Below are 20,068 nucleotides of genomic sequence, written 5' to 3' on the forward strand. Positions count from 1 at the left end.
AAATGAGGCACTACAGTATATTCTTGACAATTAGGTGGACTAATATGATAGGAAATGAGGAGATTCTATGCAAAATTGGTGAAGAAAGGACATCTGGAAAACACTGACAAGAAGACGGGATAGTTTGATAGGACATGAGTCAGGAAATAACCTCCATGATAGTAGAGGGAGCTGTAGAGGGTAACAATGATGGGGGAAGACAGAGACTGGAACACACACAGCAAATAATTGAGTATATAGGGCGCAAATGCTACACTGAGATGGAGAGCTTTGTGCAGGAGGGGAATTCATGGCAGGCTGCTTCAAATCAATGAAACAAAAAAATTAATAATAATTTATTGATGATAACAATACACCACTCACCTAATTTCTGTCTGCAGGAAGTAGGTATTTATATGGTGAAGTGGTATGCTCATACATTATCATATTGAAAGGTAAACCCATCTTGTAAATGTTGACTGTAGGGTTGAATAATGCTCTCGAGGTTCCTATTCTGACACTATGCTCTCCTTAAATAGTGATGAGAGATGTCCAGCACCAATAGAAAATATTGGCATGTAATAAGAGTGACCCACTTCCTTTCCTGATGGTCTGAGAGACTTTGACATATAGCATCATGCATATTTTGCATTCTTCAAAGAAGTGAACCTGACATCAATGACCAAATTTTCATGCCAGGTCTTTCCTGTTCCATCTTATTAACAAATCACTTTGCTGGGGATTTATACTGTTGTTCTTGATGGATGCTTGAAGGACGAATTGATTATGGGAAAATTATTGCAAAATGTCTGGGTTAAGACAGTATGCAATGATCTCAATCATCCCAGCTGCCCCCTAACATTGGGAAACATGAGTACAAACTCCTCTCAACCTAATTTCAATAATTTAAAAATAATGAGCCTTAACATACAATGCATTAAAAATAAAATATTAGAACTTGAGATTGCAGCCAGTGAAGCTAGTATAGATTGTATTTGCATTCAAGAACATTGGTGCATGAGTTATGAACTAGAAAATATTTGCATTTCCCCATACAAATTGGTAAGCCATTTTTGCAGGAAGGAAACAAGACATGGCGGTGTTTGCATTTATGTAAAACCTTGAGTAAAGTTTAAAAATATGACTCTAACTGAATCCTTGAATGAAGAAAAACATTTTGAGGCTGCAGAAATACAGATGAATATGCAAAAGAGTAAATTAATAATAATGTCAGTGTACAGATCACCATGTGGTGATCCTGAAATTTTTAGAAATAAGTTAGAGGCATTGCTCAAAATATTACATCATAAAAAATCAACAATAATTATAAGTGGAGATTTTAATGTCAACTTATTGACTGAAGGTGCATCCAAAGATCAGTTCCTGAATGTTTTACATAGCTTCAATTTGTATCCGCATATAACTAACCCTACAAGAATAACAAACTCTTCAAAAAGTCTCATAGATAATATCTTCACAAATATAGATGCCATAGATATAGATGTAATAAATGTTGACCTAGGAATATCTGATCACAATGCACTTATCCTTAAATTTCCCATAGCCCCTGTGACCAAAAATAATTCATACCAAATGTACAAAAGAACCTTCTCCACAAATAGTTGCAGTCACTTTATAAATACACTGACTAACCAATCATGGGCAGAAGTACTGTTACAAACTAGCACAAACACTGCATATAATGTTTTTTCTTCCTTGTTTATGTTGAATTTTGAAATGTGTTTTCCTAAGAAACTTGTCAAAACAAACACATATGGCCATACACATGCTAACTCCTGGATCACAACAGGTATTAGAAATTCCTCCAGGACCATGAAAATGCTTAACTATAGACTGGAAAGTTGGACTGACCCCAAGTTTAAAGAATATGTAACAAATTACAAAAAAATATATAGAAAAGTAATTACAAAAGCAAAATTACTAAGTAATGATAAATTAATAAGAAAATCGGGCAATAAATCAAAAACTATTTGGGAAATTGTGAAAAGGGAAACAGGTAAGGGCCTCAAGGATCAGGAAATAGTACTCAAAAATAGTGAAAAATATTGAATTAAAAGATGAAACTCTGGCAAATTACATTAATAATTACTTTTTAACTGTACCAGTGTCATTAAGTAAAAACTTTACTAAACATGAGAAATTAACAGCCCCAAAAGTAGACAGTAGTATGTTGTTAACTCCCACAAATGATAATGAAATATTAAAGGTGATAAAGAGTCTAAAATCAAAAATGTCTGCAGGTGTGGATGAAGTGCCTGTGTCAATAATAAAAAAAGTTGCCCAACAAATTATAAAGCCCCTGGTACATATTGCCAATTTGTCTTTCAGTAAAGGTGTGTTTCCTGAGAGGTTGAAAATCTCTAAGGTTAGACCTCTGTTTAAAAAAGGAGATCCATACAAGGTAGAAATTTATAGACCAATATCCCTTCCAATCATTTTCAAAAATTCTAGAGAAATTAATGAAAACCAGACTCATAAATTACTTAGATGCTCACAAACTTCTAAACTGCAATCAACATGGCTTTTGCTCAGGCCACAGCACAGAATCAGCTATCCATGCCTATACCAAAGAGATTGTCAGGAGTCTTGACACTAAAAAAAGTGTAGTGGGAATTAACTTAGATTTATCTAAAGCTTTTGATACAGTAAATCACAAAATTCTGTTAAACAAGATGGAGGCAATAGGTGTAAGGGGAGTTGTGAAGCAGTGGTTTGAATCTTACCTTCAAGATGGAACTCAGGTGGTAGAAATCATCGCGGAGCATAAAAATCAGAAAATCAAGTGGGTCTCAGATGCAAATAAATTGGAAATAGGTGTCCCACAGGGCAGTGTTCTCGGTCCCTTATTATTCTTGCTTTATATAAATGACATAAAAAATCCTAATATTTCTACCAAAATAATGTTGTTCGCAGATGACACTAGCGTAATTATAAGTGATGATAAAAAATCATTAACCACCACAACTGATATAGTCCTGAAATATATTGAACATTGGTTTAATGCTAATGAGTTAACACTTAATCTACGTAAAACAAATTATATACAGTATGGCAAAGCAACTCAAGATATGGACCTCCAGTTAAAACTAATGGATAAGAAGATAGAGAGCGTACAATCCACAAAGTTTTTGGGCATGCACATTGATCAAAACTTAAGCTGGAAAGACCATGTCAAGTACTTATCCCACAGGCTCAATTCAGCATGTTTTGCATTGAGGATATTATCTAGAGTACGCAGTACAGACTGTAGTAGACTAGTGTATTTTGCTTACTTTCAGTCCATCGTGTCTTATGGCATAGTGTTCTGGGGTAAAATTAAATCAAGCTTAACAGATATCTTCAAATTTCAGAAAAGAGCTGTACGAATCATAACACATAACTCTCCAAGAACTCATTGTAGGCCCCTTTTCAAAGAACTGCAAATACTCACAATACCATCACTGTATATTTTTAAAAGCATTCTGTGTACAAGAGCACATATGAAAAATCTACATACAAATGAGGACTTCCATAATTATAATACTAGAACTCGTAAGAATTTGTATGTAGAAAGGGTAAGGACAACACAAACCCAAAAGCATGTAAGTGATTTTGGAATAAAACTCTACAATGCTCTGCCAGTGTACATGAAGGCAATAATAGATGAAGTAAAATTTAAGACTGAACTTAAAAATTACCTTTTAAGCAAAACGTTCTATGACGTAGATGAGTACTTTGATTGTGTGTGAATTTATTGCCAAAAATTTTAATTTGTATGTCTAAACTTGTACTTTTAAAAAATGCCTTGAAAGTGATATTCTGTTATTATGTCTGTAGTACTTGTACTAGTATGATAACTTTGTTGTGACAATTCCTACATCATGTAAATGATATACAGGAAGATAATAAAATGAAATGAAATGAAATGAAATGAAATAAAATGCAGTAATGGCTGAATGTTCATATGAGGTTGCTCTTCTGTACACTAATGTGGAGTGTAACATCTTGTGCTGACAGTTTTATCTTTTTGCCTTTTTGATCATCTGGTAAATTCACTATATTACCTATAGCACGAGTACCAGCATACTTCGAGATATTTATTTTGGATAAGAGCATCATGACAGGTCACCCTGTGCCCCAGACCAAGTACCACCATAACAGATCTCTTTTTTAGCATCATTATTCTGTTCAAGTGCACATCAGCAGCACGCTGATTTGTGTATCATTATGGACAAAACATTTGAATAGTAACCACTTACCTATTTTGAAATAGCATATGAATTAGTGATGTTATATAAAATATTAAGTCATATTTTTGTCTTAAATAGTAACACATTTATTTTCATCAACAAAAAATTTAGGTGTTTGTCATGCTGATGAACTACTGTATCTGTTTCCAATGGAAAAATTGTTTCCTAATGGTAAAAGGTCTGAAGAGGACATGCAGTTAATTCATACATTGACTGAACTATGGGCAAATTTTGCTTCAACTGGGTAAGTATGTTCATCTCTCAAATGCTATTCATCAGAGATTTAAAACTAGCATGAATATTTAATACTCCAGTCTATTTCAGGATCTCATATATTAGAAAATGTTCAGTATTTAGAGTGTGATAGTTCATATAATTTATTGGTACATCCTTGATGCACTGATATTGTGCCTGATAAGTATAATAGGAAGTTTGACAAATGAGTCTTTATATGTTATAGATGTGAGGTAAATGAGAAAGAGATTTACGATTAACAATTCAGAAAGGAAAAAGAAATAAAAAGAATTAAAAATACTTACAATAGATAAAGGCAAGGAATAGCAAAGACTCCCACACATTCACACAATTAGCTATATATGCATTAACATGCCACACATTGTATTTCTCTGCATTCACCTACACAATTATGTTCACTATCTTTGTAAAAGTGATATACAGATGAATAAAACTACTACTGCTGCATCAATTGCTAATACAACTGTTTATCTTTTGGTGCTTGGGTATGGATTATGTGCAAAAGAACAATAACAGATCTGCCCCAAATAACAAATATTCTCAATCTCCATTTTGATTTCAGAAGAGTCCGGGACAACATGTCATTTTTTGGTTAACAAATCAGATTATACAAATTTTAAATGACAATCTACAGCAAACTAGTATGTCCTGTAACTTGTAAAATAATTTGATTGTACAGTTCACAGTAGGGGTTCATTCATTAGATCTATGATCTGTGATAGTACCTTGTGTACAAATAATTGATAAATCATGCATATTATTTTTTATGGACAAATAGAATAGTGCTGTGTGGCAGTAATTAAACTGATGCTGTTCTGAGTGCTGCAGTGCAGGCTCTATACATTGCAGGATGCTGAAATGTCATAAATATGTTCACTAATTGGTGCGCTCTGGAATATGCTGAAAAAATAATTGTTCCGCTTTCTGCCGCCAGGTGAAAATATAGTGCTATAAGAAGTTAGAATGCGGTGTGTGTATGGGAAAAGGAGAGGAACCATCAAACATAGAGTGATTCTGGCACATTAGAATATGGTCACTAGTTACAACATGTGTTCAGTGTGGTCTCACAACTCAGCAACAAGCTGCACTTGTAACAAGGAATGGTCAACAATTGTTGTAGCATATCAATTGTAGTCAGGGTGGTATGTCATTATATGCTACCCTTCATATCAAGAAGAGTCCAGGTACATCCCTGACAAACATGATCTTTTAGATATGGCTACAACCAGAATTCACATGGATTTAAATTGGGGAACCTGGAAGGCCACACAGCTTGAAATTTCCTAGAGATGATGCAGTTTTCACTGAAGGTTTCTTAAACCAAATCTTTCACCTGGCAAGTGACATGTGGTGTCACTCTGTTTTGCATGAAAATAGTGGTGTGGACACAGTTACATTCTCGCAAAGCTGGAAACATATGTTGCACAAGGAGGCCCTTATAAAGTGCAGATGTCAGTGTATACCCAACAGGCCCTCTTCTCAAAGAAAAATGGACTGAGGATATTATTATGATGATGATGAAGATGTTTGATTTGTGGGGTGTTCAACTGCGCCAATTATCAGCGCCCGTACAAATTCCCGACCTTTGCTCAGTTCAAACACGCCAAATTCATGAATGATGATGAAATGATGAGGACAACACAAACACCCAATCATCTCAAAGCAGGTGAAAATCCCTGACCGCAATGGGAATCAAACCCAGAACCTCGTGCTCAGGATGCGAGAACACGACCGCAAGACCACGAGCTGTGGATGACTGAGGATAAAGGACTCACATAAGCTGAGTGCAGTGGATGTTCCTGCACAGCATATGACAGCATAGAACACCATACATGACAGTTCTGTGCATTCATGGCACTATGCAGAGTGAAATGTGCCTAGTCCTTCCAAACAATATTCCTTGGCCACAAGTCATCCATTTCCATGTGTGCCAAAAAATGAAGGGCAAAATCATGGAATTTTAGCCTCTCTTGGGGCTTCATTTGGTGCACATTTGGATCTTGTAGGGATACCAGTGTAAAATGCACAGTAGAATCTTTTGAACTGTTCGCCAGGGGAGAGGAGCTTGAACACTGATTGCAGAATTTGAAGCATATGCTGCTGCATGGTTGACTATAGCTGCAGCAAGTTCATCAATAATTGCCTTGTGAATGGGCTATGTCCCTCTCCCTTCTGCACTACCTAATTTACCTGTTTCTTAAAATTTCTTGATCATATTATTTAGCCCATTTTTTTGGCATGGGGCCTCTTCACAACTGTTTCTTTGAGTGATATTTTCACAATGCAGTGTTGTTACTAGTTCCATTCTGATAAAACCAATTTACCAGCACTGCCCAGTCTTTCTTCTCAATAGCCATTGCACTTTATAGAGAAAACTTCAACCTTCTTAACCCTTTACAACAACAGTCACTTTGCAAAAGCAATCAAATATCGATAATAGACCTATGGTGATGCAGCAGCTGAGAAACCCATAGCAAGAATGTATCTATCTTTTATGAATTGGAAAGGAAAATGTAGGTACATCACACATAAATAAAATTATTTTCTTCAGAGGTCAAAAAGTCTGATACATTCTTTTTTATTGTAATAGCCAGGATATATTTTCTGCAATGGTTTGTCATTTACTAGGGATTTGGGTACAATTTGTCAGTCCCAAAAACTATGCAATTTTACTAATCAGTAAGCAGATACAAATTATCTATTTCTTACTAATACTTAAGATTTTGTTTGAAAGCAGACTGTTAGGGCAAGCATGCATACATCACAAACAATACCCAGTAAGCACTGTTAACACACACTGCGTTGCTTAGAGTCTTCACAAAATAACTTCTGTGTGATGGCAGTACTATTGGGAGAAATGGTTTAAGTGATGCTCCTTTATATTTCCTTGGATTTTGGTTTTACTTGTCTCTTGGGCCATAAAGTGGAAGGTCAGCAAGTTAGAGGTAGGGGTAGGTAATACAGGCTTTTCTTTTCAACATACCTCATCCTCCGTCTGCTTCCTTTAGGCATAAGATGAGTTGTACCAAATGCAGTAGGCCTACACATGTATTGTGAAAATAGACATTTCTATAATATTTTACTTTAAGAAAACCTGTTTTTCACAAAAAATTTAATTGAATGAGAAATATTTTTGCATGCATTTTGTTTCTCAATTCAAAACTGAGACAATTATGTGTTATGAAGATTTTTCTCAGGACACCAGGACGTTTATGTGAAAACTGGGACTGGTCCGGCAAATCCGGGATGTCTGGTCAATCTACGCCCCCCCCCCCTCCCCTTTCCTCTCTGTCCATCTCCTCTTCCCCCATCTTGTTATCCATCTCCTCATCTTCACTTCCCTTGTCAGTTTTCCCCTCCTTGTCTCTCTGCTCTATCTCCTCCTCCTCCTCCTCCTCCTCCTCCACTTCCATCTCTGTTCATCATTAAAGTATTACCCCGAACTCCAACCCGATAGGAGGATCATGGTTCTTACCCCACAGTATTTTTTTGATATGGTAATATGTGTGTCAAGTTTGCTTAAAATTGATCCAGGAGTTTAGGAATAGCTTTTTACCTGCAGCTTCACCCATGTATACATGTCATATATTTCACACGCATTTTTACTGATGTTTCACTTGCATATCTAGAGAATTTTGCTCAGCAGCTTTGTTTCTATGCAGCTCAATGTTTATGACAAATCTATCAGTTATTTGTTCTACAATGATATAATTTTGTAGGTACAGTCAGTGGCATATGTGGATATTGTCTGCAAAACATGTTGGAAATAGAAATAGTAGGAGAGAAGTAATAAATTTAAACACCATGCATGATGCAACAGTTTTTCATGCCTCCCAGTGTTTATGGTGATACTCCTCATGAAAGATGCATCATACAGTGGTATAATTTTGCTGGTTTATTCAGCAGCATATTTGAATACTGTCTGCAAAGTGTGTTGTGAATAAAGTTTCTAGTAAAGAAGTAATGAATTAAAATGTCAAGCCTAATGCAGCACTTTCATTGCATGAACAGCAAAAATGTAGTATGTGACTTTTCTTTCATCATTTTGTGGGCATTGTGAACAAGAATTGTTATAGGAATGTATGGTATCTATTCCTTTGGATGTACTTCATATATCATATAATATAATATACAAAAAGTTTTGTAAAGGTTTGGTGAATTATGTGTAAAACTTGTTACAAGTCATTGAGTGCTCTCATTCCTAAATACCTGATGAATGAAGTCCGAGTATTTGCACATTGAGGGCTAAATCTCTTTTTCACTCCCACCTCCACCCCTTTGACAGGTAAGATGTTCTTAACCACACAACAATTCTTTCCAGACAGTAAGTGATGTGTGCACCAAGTTTGACTGAAATTGGTCCTGAGGTTTAGGACGAGATGTGGAATGTACATACATACTTTTTTAAAATACAGATCTTTTAAGAGAAATGAAGAGATCAGCCAAAACTGGACACTGAAATGAATCCAAATGTGACAAGTGAAGACTTGTGATGGACCAGGGCTCAAACCCGTATGTCCCTCTTTAAGCAAGCAGTCACCTTAACTGCCTTTGCTGTCCAGACTTGCTTCCCATCTGACCCAAATTCCTAGCTTGTCACTTGCTAGCAGCATTAACTATCCATTAACCCACTTAACCTGTAGCATTTGGGTGAGCCTAGCAAGAGTTAAGACATAGTGTGCATGTGCACTGAAATTACCATGAGCCATCTATGCCACCATATGTTGTTGTTGTTGTTATTGTTGTGCTATTTAGTCTGAAGACTAGTCTGACACAGCTTTCCATATTATTTTATCCTGTCCAAGCCTCTTCATCTCTGAATAACTATTACAACTTACATACTTCTGAATCTGCTTACTGTATTCATCTCTTGGTGTCTCTCTACAGTCTTTACCCCCCACACTTCCCTCCAGTACCAAATTAATGATCCCTTGGTGTCTCAGAATGTGTCCTTTCAACTGATCCCTTCTTTTAGCCAAGTTGTGCCACAAATTCCTTGTTTCCTTAATTATATTTAGTACCTCCTCATTAATTCATGATCTACCAGTCTAATCTTCAGCATTCTTCTGTAGTCCCATACATCAAAAGCTTCTATTCTCTTCTTGTCTAAACTGTTTATCATCCATGTATCACTTCTATACACAGCTACACTCCAGATAAACACATTCAGAAAATATTTCCTAACACTTAAGTCTATATTTGATATTAACAAATTTCTCTTGTTAAGAAACACTTTTCTTGCCATAGCCAGTATATATTTTATTTCCTCTCTATTTGAACTCTCATCAGTTATTTTGCTGCCCAAAAACAAACCTCATCTACTATTATAAGTGTCTTGCTCCCTAGTCTAATTTCCTAAGCATCATGTGATTTAATTTTACTATATTCCCTTAACCTTATTTAGCTTTTGTTGAGGTTCATCCTTTATCCTCCTTTCAAGACGCTGTCCATTCCCTTCAGATGCTCTTCCAAGTCCTTTGCTGTCTCTGACAACACGGTCTCACTTCCTTCTCAATCTCTGCTTCCCTTTCATGCCCCTCAACTCTTATGACTGCTGTCTGGTTGCTGTATAAGTTATAAATAGCCTTTTGAACCCTATATTTTACCTCTACTATCTTCTGAACCTCAAAGAGAGAGTCCCGTCAACATTGTCAAAAGCTTTCTATAAGCCTACAAAGATAAGTATTAGGGTTATTTCACTTTTCATGGTCCTACATTTCTCCAAAATCCAAACTGATCATCCCCAAGGTTGGCTTCTACCAGTTTTTCCATTCTTTTGTAAAGAATTTATGTTTCAATAATTTTCACAACTGTCAGCAACTACTTTATTTGGAACTGGAATTATTACATTATTCTTAAGGTCTGAAGGTATTTCACTTGTCCCACACATGTTGCACACCTGATGGAAGAATTTTGCCATGGCTGGCTCTCCCAAGACTATCAGTTGTCTAGTCCTGGGGTTTTGTTGCAACTTGGGTCCTTTAGTGCTCTGTTAGATTCTTCACACATTATCATATTTCCATTTCTTCTTTATCCATGTACTCTTCCATTTCTACAATGTTGCCTTCAAATTCATCTCCCTTGTACAGACCCTCTATATACTCCTTCCACCTTTCAGCTTCCCCTTCTTTGCTTAGGACTGGTTTTCCATCTGAGCTTTTGATATTCATACAGCAGCTTATCTTTTCATCAAAGGCCTCTTTGATATTCCTGTAGGCAGTACCTGCCTTTCCCATAGTCTTCTAAACTCTTACATTTGTCCTCTAGCCACTCCTGTTTAGCCATTTTGCACTTCCTGTCAAGCTCATTTTTTAGATGTTTGCATTCCCTTTTGCCCAGTATGTTGCTGCATTTTTGTATTTTCTCCTTTCATCAGTTAAACTCAAAATCTCCCGTGTTATCCAAGAATTTCTACTAGGCCTTGTCTGTTTGCCTACTTGATACTCTGCTGCCTTCACTATTTCCTCTCTTAAAGCTTCCCATTCACCACCTGCTGTATTCCTTTCCCCTGACCTTGTCAACCATTGCCTAATACTGCCTCTGAAACTCTCAACTTATCCAGATCCCACATAATTGATTTCCTACCTTTCTGCAATTTCTTCAGTTTTAATCTACAGTTCATAAACAATAAATTTCAGCTAGAGTCAACACTTGCCCCTGGAAATCTTAAAATTTAAAATCTGGTTCTGAGATCTCTTTCTTAAAATTATACACTCCTGGAAATTGAAATAAGAACACCGGGAATTCATTGTCCCAGGAAAGGGGAAACTTTATTGACACATTCCTGGGGTCAGATACATCACATGATCACACTGACAGAACCACAGGCACATAGACACAGGCAACAGAGCATGCACAATGTCAGCACTAGTACAGTGTATATCCACCTTTCGCAGCAATGCAGGCTGCTATTCTCCCATGGAGATGATCGTAGAGATGCTGGATGTAGTCCTGTGGAACGGCTTGCCATGCCATTTCCACCTGGCGCCTCAGTTGGACCAGCGTTCGTGCTGGACGTGCAGACCGCGTGAGACGACGCTTCATCCAGTCCCAAACATGCTCAATGGGGGACAGATCCGGAGATCTTGCTGGCCAGGGTAGTTGACTTACACCTTCTAGAGCACGTTGGGTGGCACGGGATACATGCGGACGTGCATTGTCCTGTTGGAACAGCAAGTTCCCTTGCCGGTCTAGGAATGGTAGGACGATGGGTTTGATGACGGTTTGGATGTACCGTGCACTATTCAGTGTCCCCTCGACGATCACCAGTGGTGTACGGCCAGTGTAGGAGATCGCTCCCCACACCATGATGCCGGGTGTTGGCCCTGTGTGCCTCGGTCGTATGCAGTCCTGATTGTGGCGCTCACCTGCACGGCGCCAAACACGCATACGACCATCATTGGCACCAAGGCAGAAGCGACTCTCATCGCTGAAGACGACACGTCTCCATTCGTCCCTCCATTCACGCCTGTCGCGACACCACTGGAGGCGGGCTGTACGATGTTGGGGCATGAGCGGAAGACGGCCTAACGGTGTGCGGGACCGTAGCCCAGCTTCATGGAGACAGTTGCGAATGGTCCTCGCCGATACTCCAGGAGCAACAGTGTCCCTAATTTGCTGGGAAGTGGCGGTGCGGTCCCCTACGGCACTGCGTAGGATCCTACGGTCTTGGCGTGCATCCGTGCGTCGCTGTGGTCCGGTCCCAGGTCGACGGGCACGTGCACCTTCCGCCGACCACTGGCAACAACATCGATGTACTGTGGAGACCTCACGCCCCACGTGTTGAGCAATTCGGCGGTACGTCCACCCGGCCTCCTGCATGCCCACTATACGCCCTCGCTCAAAGTCCGTCAACTGCACATACGGTTCACGTCCACGCTGTCGCGGCATGCTACCAGTGTTAAAGACTGCGATGGAGCTCCGTATGCCATGGCAAACTGGCTGACACTGACGGCGGCGGTGCACAAATGCTGCGCAGCTAGCGCCATTTGATGGCCAACACCGTGGTTCCTGGTGTGTCCGCTGTGCCGTGCGTGTGATCATTGCTTGTACAGCCCTCTCGCAGTGTCCGGAGCAAGTATGGTGGGTCTGACACACCGGTGTCAATGTGTTCTTTTTTCCATTTCCAGGAGTGTATAATCAGTTGAAATCTTCTGGGGTCTCTACATCTTTTCCACTTATACAACCTCCTTTATGATTCTTAAGCCAGCTGTAACTAATGATTAAATTATGCTCTGGGCAAAATTCTATCAGGGAGGTTCCCCTTTCATTCCTTTCAATCAGTCCATATTCACTATTATTTTTCGTTTTCTTTCTTTTTCTGCTCTCAAATTCCAGTCCTCCATCACAATGAAATTTTCATCTCCATTAACTATCTGAATAATTTCTTTTTTCTCATCATACATTTTTTCAATCTCTTCATCATATGTGGTCTTAGTTGGCATATGAACTTGTACTAGTTCGGTAGGAGTTGGTTCTATATCTATCTTGGCTACAATAATGCATTCACTATGAAGTTAATAGTAGCTTATTTGTATTCCCCTATTTTCTTATTTTTTATTAAACATACTCCTGCATTGTCCTTACAGGTATTGCTATATACGTGTAGTAATATCTAAGAGCATAGCCCTTCAGGTTATCCTAGGGTGCTAATGTGCTGCTTCCTGGAGTCAGGTAGGCGTGCCAGCCCCGGATCGAAGCCGCCTGGTGGATTAATGATGATGGTTGGTGTGCCGGCTAGCCTGGATATGGTTTTTAGGTAGTTTTCTACATCCCACTAGGTGAATACTGGGCTGCTCCCCTGTCCCATCTCAGTTACATGACTTGCAGACATTTGCAAACATTTGCACTATTTCGTGGCTTACAGAAGACGCAGACAGCTGGATTACACTAATTCCATCCCAGGGGGTAAGGGGTGGTGACAGGAAGGGCATCTGGCCACCCTCCATCACTAGCATCACAAAATCCATAGTAACAAGGCCAACCCGCTGTTGAAGTGGAACAAAGGCCTCAGAAAATGATGATGAATATCTATGAGCATAGAGAGCTCATGGTAATTTCAGTGTCTGAACTCTTGCAGGACTGACTAAAAATCTGAAAGCAAAGGGATTAATGGACAGTGGGCACTACTAGTGAGTGACAAATTGAGAGTGTGGGTTTGATGGGAAGTGCATGTGGATATCCAAGGTGCTTAAGCTGACTGCTCACTTAAAGCAGTAAAACTGTGTTCAAGTCCTATCCAGCACAAGTTTTCATGTGTCACCATTGAATTTATTTCAATGCCCATTTGTGGTGATAAATCTCATATAGATAAATGGCCATTGTATCACAAAGCAGTGTCTGTTCTGTTGGATGTGTCCCACAGTACAGGCATAACATATATTTATTTTTATAATATGTGTAGATATAATGTAAACCACAATATTTAACATATAACAACAATATGGAAAGAACAGATTGGTACTCTCCACATAGAGAAGGCATTAATTTGCAGATAGCAACAATGAAAAAGAACACTTGCAATGTTCTGCTTTTGGATTATAACCTTCATCATGACTAGAATACATACACACAAGCAAAACTTACTCACACATACAGATGAACATATGATATAAATGTAGATAGCACACAAATAAAAATCATAAAGTGTGCCAATGTTTATTTTAAATTGTATACCCACATGTTCAGCCACTGATTAAAGTCAGTGAATCTCTAAATATTGCTATAAGGCTTGTTGAAAGGAGACCTGAATAGCTTTTTTTCTCAGATGTAGTTTGTTAAGAAGTTTCTATTCTCTATTAAATGTATCCTTCTGACACATTCTGGTACTTTTGTGGGGAGGATGAAAGTTTTCATTGAGTCTAGTGTTATGATTAGGGACTTCACAATTAATCTGAAACTTTGTCATTCTTTCTTTCAGTTATCTTAAGAATAAAATGGGCTATCTTGTATATATGTATGGTAGTCAAAGCAGAGCTGTGAAGGAAAATTTACATGATTCCCTTACTTTAATTCCATGGAATATTCTAATGGCCTTCTTTCTATTTTAAATCTACTGAGCAATACTAGACAGTTTCCCCAGAATATTAGTCCATAACTTAGACATGATTGCTTATGAGCATGACAAGCACTCTTGACAGATACCACGCTGGTGTACAGCTTCAGGGCTCTTCAGATGTAACAACAGGTATTTATCTTACCAATACACTCAGTGTTGCCATGGTGGTCTAGTGGTTAGAGCACTAGCATCTGGCCCTGGAGGTCTTGGGTTGACTTTTACATATGATTTGGACATACCATGGTATTACAGCATAAATATTAAAAAAGTAATTCATATATGTGGCATTTACATACTTAATGTCTAGTCTGACAAGGATGGGACAGGTAGTAGGTTGTGAAATTGTAGTAGGAATCATTCCTGTATTTGCCTGAAATAATTTAGGGAAATCACAGGAAACCTAAATCAGGGTGCTCAGATGAAGGGTCGAGCCTCCTTCCTCCCACATATCAGGCCAGTCTGTACAAAACAGCATAACCTCATTCAGTTTATCCCTAGTGTACAATTTTATCCCTAGTGTACAATACTGTTTTGAAAAGAAGTTATTCAGTAATGTAAGAAGCTAGTGTTACCCTATTCATTCATTTCTCAATACCATTCACAGTACACACATTATTTCATAATGTAACCCTATGCACTACATTAGTTGATGTCTGGTTCATGGTGATGGTGCTAGGTTTGCATTTTGTGTACTGTAATTTTTCATTTGCTTTCTGAGATAGTAAGTCAGTATCCCTCCATAACAAGTGAGGTGTCTAGCTGAAGAAGAGAATAAGATGTTAGTGTTATCAACCACAGGGCTTTGGAGTGAAATTTTCCAGAGGCGTAAAAGAAAAAGGTATTGTAGTGCAAAAGTGTCGTGCAATAACAGAGATGTGTTTTTATTACTGTTGTTATTAATAATATTTACTTGTGTTACATTTTGAACCACACCATTGCTTTGTGTTATCTAAGCAATCCTTCATTGTATAAGGTATTTTGTGTAACAGTTACATTTAACCACCATTCATTTTAGTAATTTCTTGAGATCATATGTTGGGCAATTTTTTTCCTTAGTAGAAAATACTGTTTTGAGTTTTATGTTTATTCTTTCCTCATAATTGTAAGTTCATTCTAAATCTTGATCTGTGTTCATGAGCAATGCAGTTAGTGAAGTAATTATCAATAGTCTATTTTATGTGCATAACTAACAGGTAAATGTACTCACACAATGTAGATGAAATTCACAATCTTTTGAACAGATCTTCACAGTGAGCCAAGGGACAGTCAAATGAAACCCAGTGACATGCCACAGCAAAACCATGGAATGGTTCCATTCAAAAGTGATCACCACACATGTTAAGACATTTATCCCATCTGGGATTCCTTTTACACAGAAGGTGGTCAGCCATTAATGAATCTACAACTGCACCCACCCTTGCACTCCCTTGTCTGACTGTAACTGACATTCACACACGCATTTCTTCAGATCACCAAAGATGTGAAAATCCAACAGTGAAAGATCCAGGCTGTTTGGAGAATGTTTCAGTGTTTCCAAACCAAATTGCTGACGTACAGCCTTTGTCTGATTGGCATTGTGGAGGCAGTTGTAATCATGCTACATAATGATTCCACCTGACAGCATGCCCTGGGCATTCTGACTTCATGGAGAAGTGAAGTTTCTGCAAAATGTCTTCATTGCACTGTGCACTGATTGTGGGTCCATGCTCAAAGAACTCAATGCCCCCTGCAGTAAAAGACGAAGGTGATCATGACAGTACTGAAATGTGTGTGAACAGCTTTGGATTTCTGTGGTAGGGGACATGTTGGAGGTTTCTACTGTCTACTTTTCTGTTTCGTCTCAGGCTGTTGGATTGCTGTGAGACAGAATCAGCGTAATGCCTGACCTATACTGCCAATTTTGTTGGGAAAAACTGCTACATCCTCCATGTAGCCTGGATCTTCCATTGTGAAATTTTTGTATCTTGGTGACCTACAGAAAGACATGCAAGGATGTCACATTCAGTCAGAAAAGGTAGTGCAAGATAGGGTGCAGTTGTGGATCTGCCAGTGACTGACCACATCCCATGAAACAGTAAGACATCTTGTCTCCCAGTGGGACAAATGTCTTAAAATGTGTGGTGATTATTTTTTATTGGAACCATTCCATGGTCCTGTTGTGTTGGGTGTTTGGTTTCCATTTGACTGCCCCTCATACTTTTGCCTGTTATCCTTATGACCATATTTTGTTTGAAAACTGTGTTTATATTTTGTACAATATCTTCTCAGAAAAGAATTAAATACTGTGGCTGAGAACTGAGTTTAAATGTGAGTGGTATCAGGGTTGCCACAAGTTTGCCTGATATTTCCCAGATTTCCAGAAACATTTTAACATTTTTCCCTGACAAATTTTGAGACTGATTAATTGATTAATTGAGTGGTTTTATGGGGCCAAACTGTGAGATCATCAGTCCAGCAATTCCAAAGTTACTTACGGAGGAAAGAGGATCAGCCAAAAGTGGATGGACCCACTCAGGGGAGTCAAACTGTAAAACAATGAAGCTAAACACACCAGTGAAAGGCATAAATGGTTAGACAAAGTCTAAAAACTGTAAAAAAAGAGTGATCTCTCCACAGGGGAGTGGTCACGGGGTCCCAGACTGAGAAAACGTGAAGAGAGGCCCCAACCACAACCACCCTCCCTCTGCTCCAGAAGTAAACCAAGACCTTATATCTGGAAAGTATCACTTTCACAGAGGAAGCTGAGGACCAATTCAACCACCCATGCATTGCCTGCTAATGTTAAAATTAAGGACAACTATACTTAGCATGAAGGGGACATTCTACCAATATGTGGGACATCGTTAGTCTGGTTCCAGAACCATATTGTGCGGGGGTTCATTACACAGGAGGACACAATGGGTGAGCCTATTATGACCAATGCAGAGACAGCATAAAGCAGTGGACTCCTTCTGAGAGGAGCAGAAGGAAGAGCACCAAAACACAGCAATGGACTCCTTCCAAGAGCAATGGAAGGAAGAGCACTAAAGTGCAGCAGTCTTCTTGATTGTGCAGAGTTTAGTATTGAGAGCAGTAGCACACCAGATGTCATTTCACTTTCGGGCAAAGAGAGATTTGACATAGATCTGCATACCCACAGCTGGAGTCACAAAAGGGAATGGAGCATGACTATCAGCTTATCTAGCCAAACAGTCAGTCCTTTCATTCCCTGCGATACCCACATGACTTGGGACTCAGAGAAAGACAACTGAGCAGGCAGCACAGCCAAGGAAGGAGAGAAGGTCATGGACAGCAGAGACCAAAGGATGATGAGAGTAGCAGACTGCTCAGTGAGTCAGTACATAGTAAAACACCATGGAGCAAGGCCTAAGTAACAAAATGGAGGGCCCTGGTAATGGCTAGCAGCTCTGCTGTGAACACACTACATGATTCTGGCAATAAATGGTGATCTATGGCAGTAGGAGACATGAAAGCATATCCCGCTTTATCTATTGTCTTAGAACCATCAGTGTAGAAGATAGTAGCACCCTGGAAATCTGCAAGGATGGAATGTACAAGACGCCAAAAGACCATAGGGGCAACAGAGACCTTAGGACTCGGGAACAGGTTGGTCCTAATCTGTGGTCTAGGCACCATCCAAGGGTGGGGTGCGAGAGGAAATGCACAGGGCACATGTCAGTGAATGGGAATGGGGATCCCGACAGAGGGAAGTGAGACACATTCCAACCTGCAATCCCACCATGGGCAGTTATCAGGAGGGAGCAGTCCCTTGCTTACAAAGAGTACAGGGATGGTGAGGTAATCTGCAAATGGTGATTGCATAAGAAACCATGAGTTGGTTTCATTGTATTTATAGAGGGAGAATCCCCACTTCTGTGAGGAGATTGTCAAAGGGACTAGTGCAAAAGGCACCAATAGCCAGACGCATCCCACAGTGGTGGATAGGATCAAGTATTTTCAGAGCAAAAGGAGCCACTCAGCCATAAACCTGACTTCCATAATCTAGTCTGGACAAGACCAGAGCACTGTAAAGATGGAGAAGAGTAGCACGGTTTGCACCCCAAGATGTGTGGGTGAGGTGGCAGAGAGCTTTAAGCTTCCTCATGCATGTAATCCTCAGGCAGTGAATATAGGGCAGCCACATCAGCGTTTCATAAAAAAAAGGCACAAGAAGCAGGACTGTGCTCTAACATCTTGGAGCTCATCGCCTATATAAAGTTATGGATCAAAGTGTACTATTAATTGATGGCAAAAAATGCATAACCCACATTTAGGAAGGGGAAAACTGGAAGCTATGGAAGACGGCCCATGCAGAGACCTGTCAGATGGCTCCTTGGAGCTGGCACTCAGCAGATGCTAACGAGTGGGAGCTGCTCCAGATGCAAAAATCGTTGACATACAACACCAAGGTAACTTGAGGGCCAACAGGGGTTACAAGCCCATTGATGGCTATGAGGACGAGTGAGATACTTAATGCAGAACCCTGTGGAACACCATTCTCCTGAATCTGAGGGGTGCTGAGCGAAGTGCCAACTGGAACCCAGAAGAGCTATTGGGCAAAAAAACATGAATAAAAATTGGAAGGGGGCCGCAAAAGCCCCAGTCATGGAGGGTAAATGAAATGTGATGGTGCCAAGCCATGTCATATGCCTTATGTACATCAAAGAAGACAGTTACAAGGTGCCAACAGCTAGTAAAAGCCAGTTGGATTGCAGTTTCAAGTCTGAGCAAATAGTCAGTTGGAGATCGTCCTTCCCAGAAGCCACACTGATACAATGACAAAAGGTTCCAAGTAACCATCCTGTCAAGCAGTTTACAAAGTATGTTTGTCAGGCTAATTGGGCAGTAGCTGTCGAGAGATGCTGGTTTCTTCCCAGGCTTAAGAATGGCGATAACTTTACTGTCTCACAACTTTGAGAGGAAGGCACCACTGGGAAAGCACCACTGTCTCGCCAATGTGAGGGGAAGGCACCCATGACCCAATTGTGGTTGAAGACCCTGAGTACATAATGTCTCTGTGTACTGTCGAAGTGTCTGATCATCTGATTGTGGATAGAATCTAGGCCTGGGGCCATGTCATGTGAAGAGGTAACAGCCTGCAAGAATTGCCATTCAGTGAAGGGTTCATTATAGGGTTCACCTTGGTGAGGGTTGAAACAGAAGAGGGGGTCTGTTCAGCTCTGTGTTTCTGCCAGAGAAAGGTGGCAGGACAGAAAGAGGACACCGATGCTACTGCAAAGTGTGTTTTGAGGTGTCCTGCTAGGACCAGTGGATCAGTAGACAGTGCACCTTGGAGGATAAACCCATGGACAGTTGACTGTCACAGGTGGCCCAGAAGGCTACAGAGCTAGGACCAAACCTGTGATGAAGAGCCGTACATCCCCACGGAGGAAATGAAGGGGACCTGTGGATAGAGGGACAGCAGTGCCAGCATCATGAAGAATAGTGGCAGAAATACCCTGCATGATCACATCAATGCAGTCCGAGAATGCCCAACGTGGGGGCCTGTCTGCATGACGGTGGCAGG

At 39.7% G+C, this 20,068-nt stretch overlaps 1 protein-coding gene across 1 annotated transcript in view; it reads left to right on the forward strand.

The window, feature by feature from the left end:
* Window positions 1-20,068, forward strand: part of LOC126252371 (juvenile hormone esterase-like) — a 172,978-nt gene that overhangs the window by 138,008 nt on the left and 14,902 nt on the right. Inside the window, exon 9 of the mRNA XM_049953263.1 lies at window positions 4,341-4,473. Within this exon, the coding sequence (XP_049809220.1) occupies window positions 4,341-4,473 (133 nt within the window). The remainder of the gene's footprint in view (window positions 1-4,340; window positions 4,474-20,068) is intronic.

Source organism: Schistocerca nitens, chromosome 4 (genome assembly GCF_023898315.1).
Source record: "Schistocerca nitens isolate TAMUIC-IGC-003100 chromosome 4, iqSchNite1.1, whole genome shotgun sequence".
In the NCBI taxonomy this organism is placed as follows: domain Eukaryota; kingdom Metazoa; phylum Arthropoda; class Insecta; order Orthoptera; family Acrididae; genus Schistocerca; species Schistocerca nitens.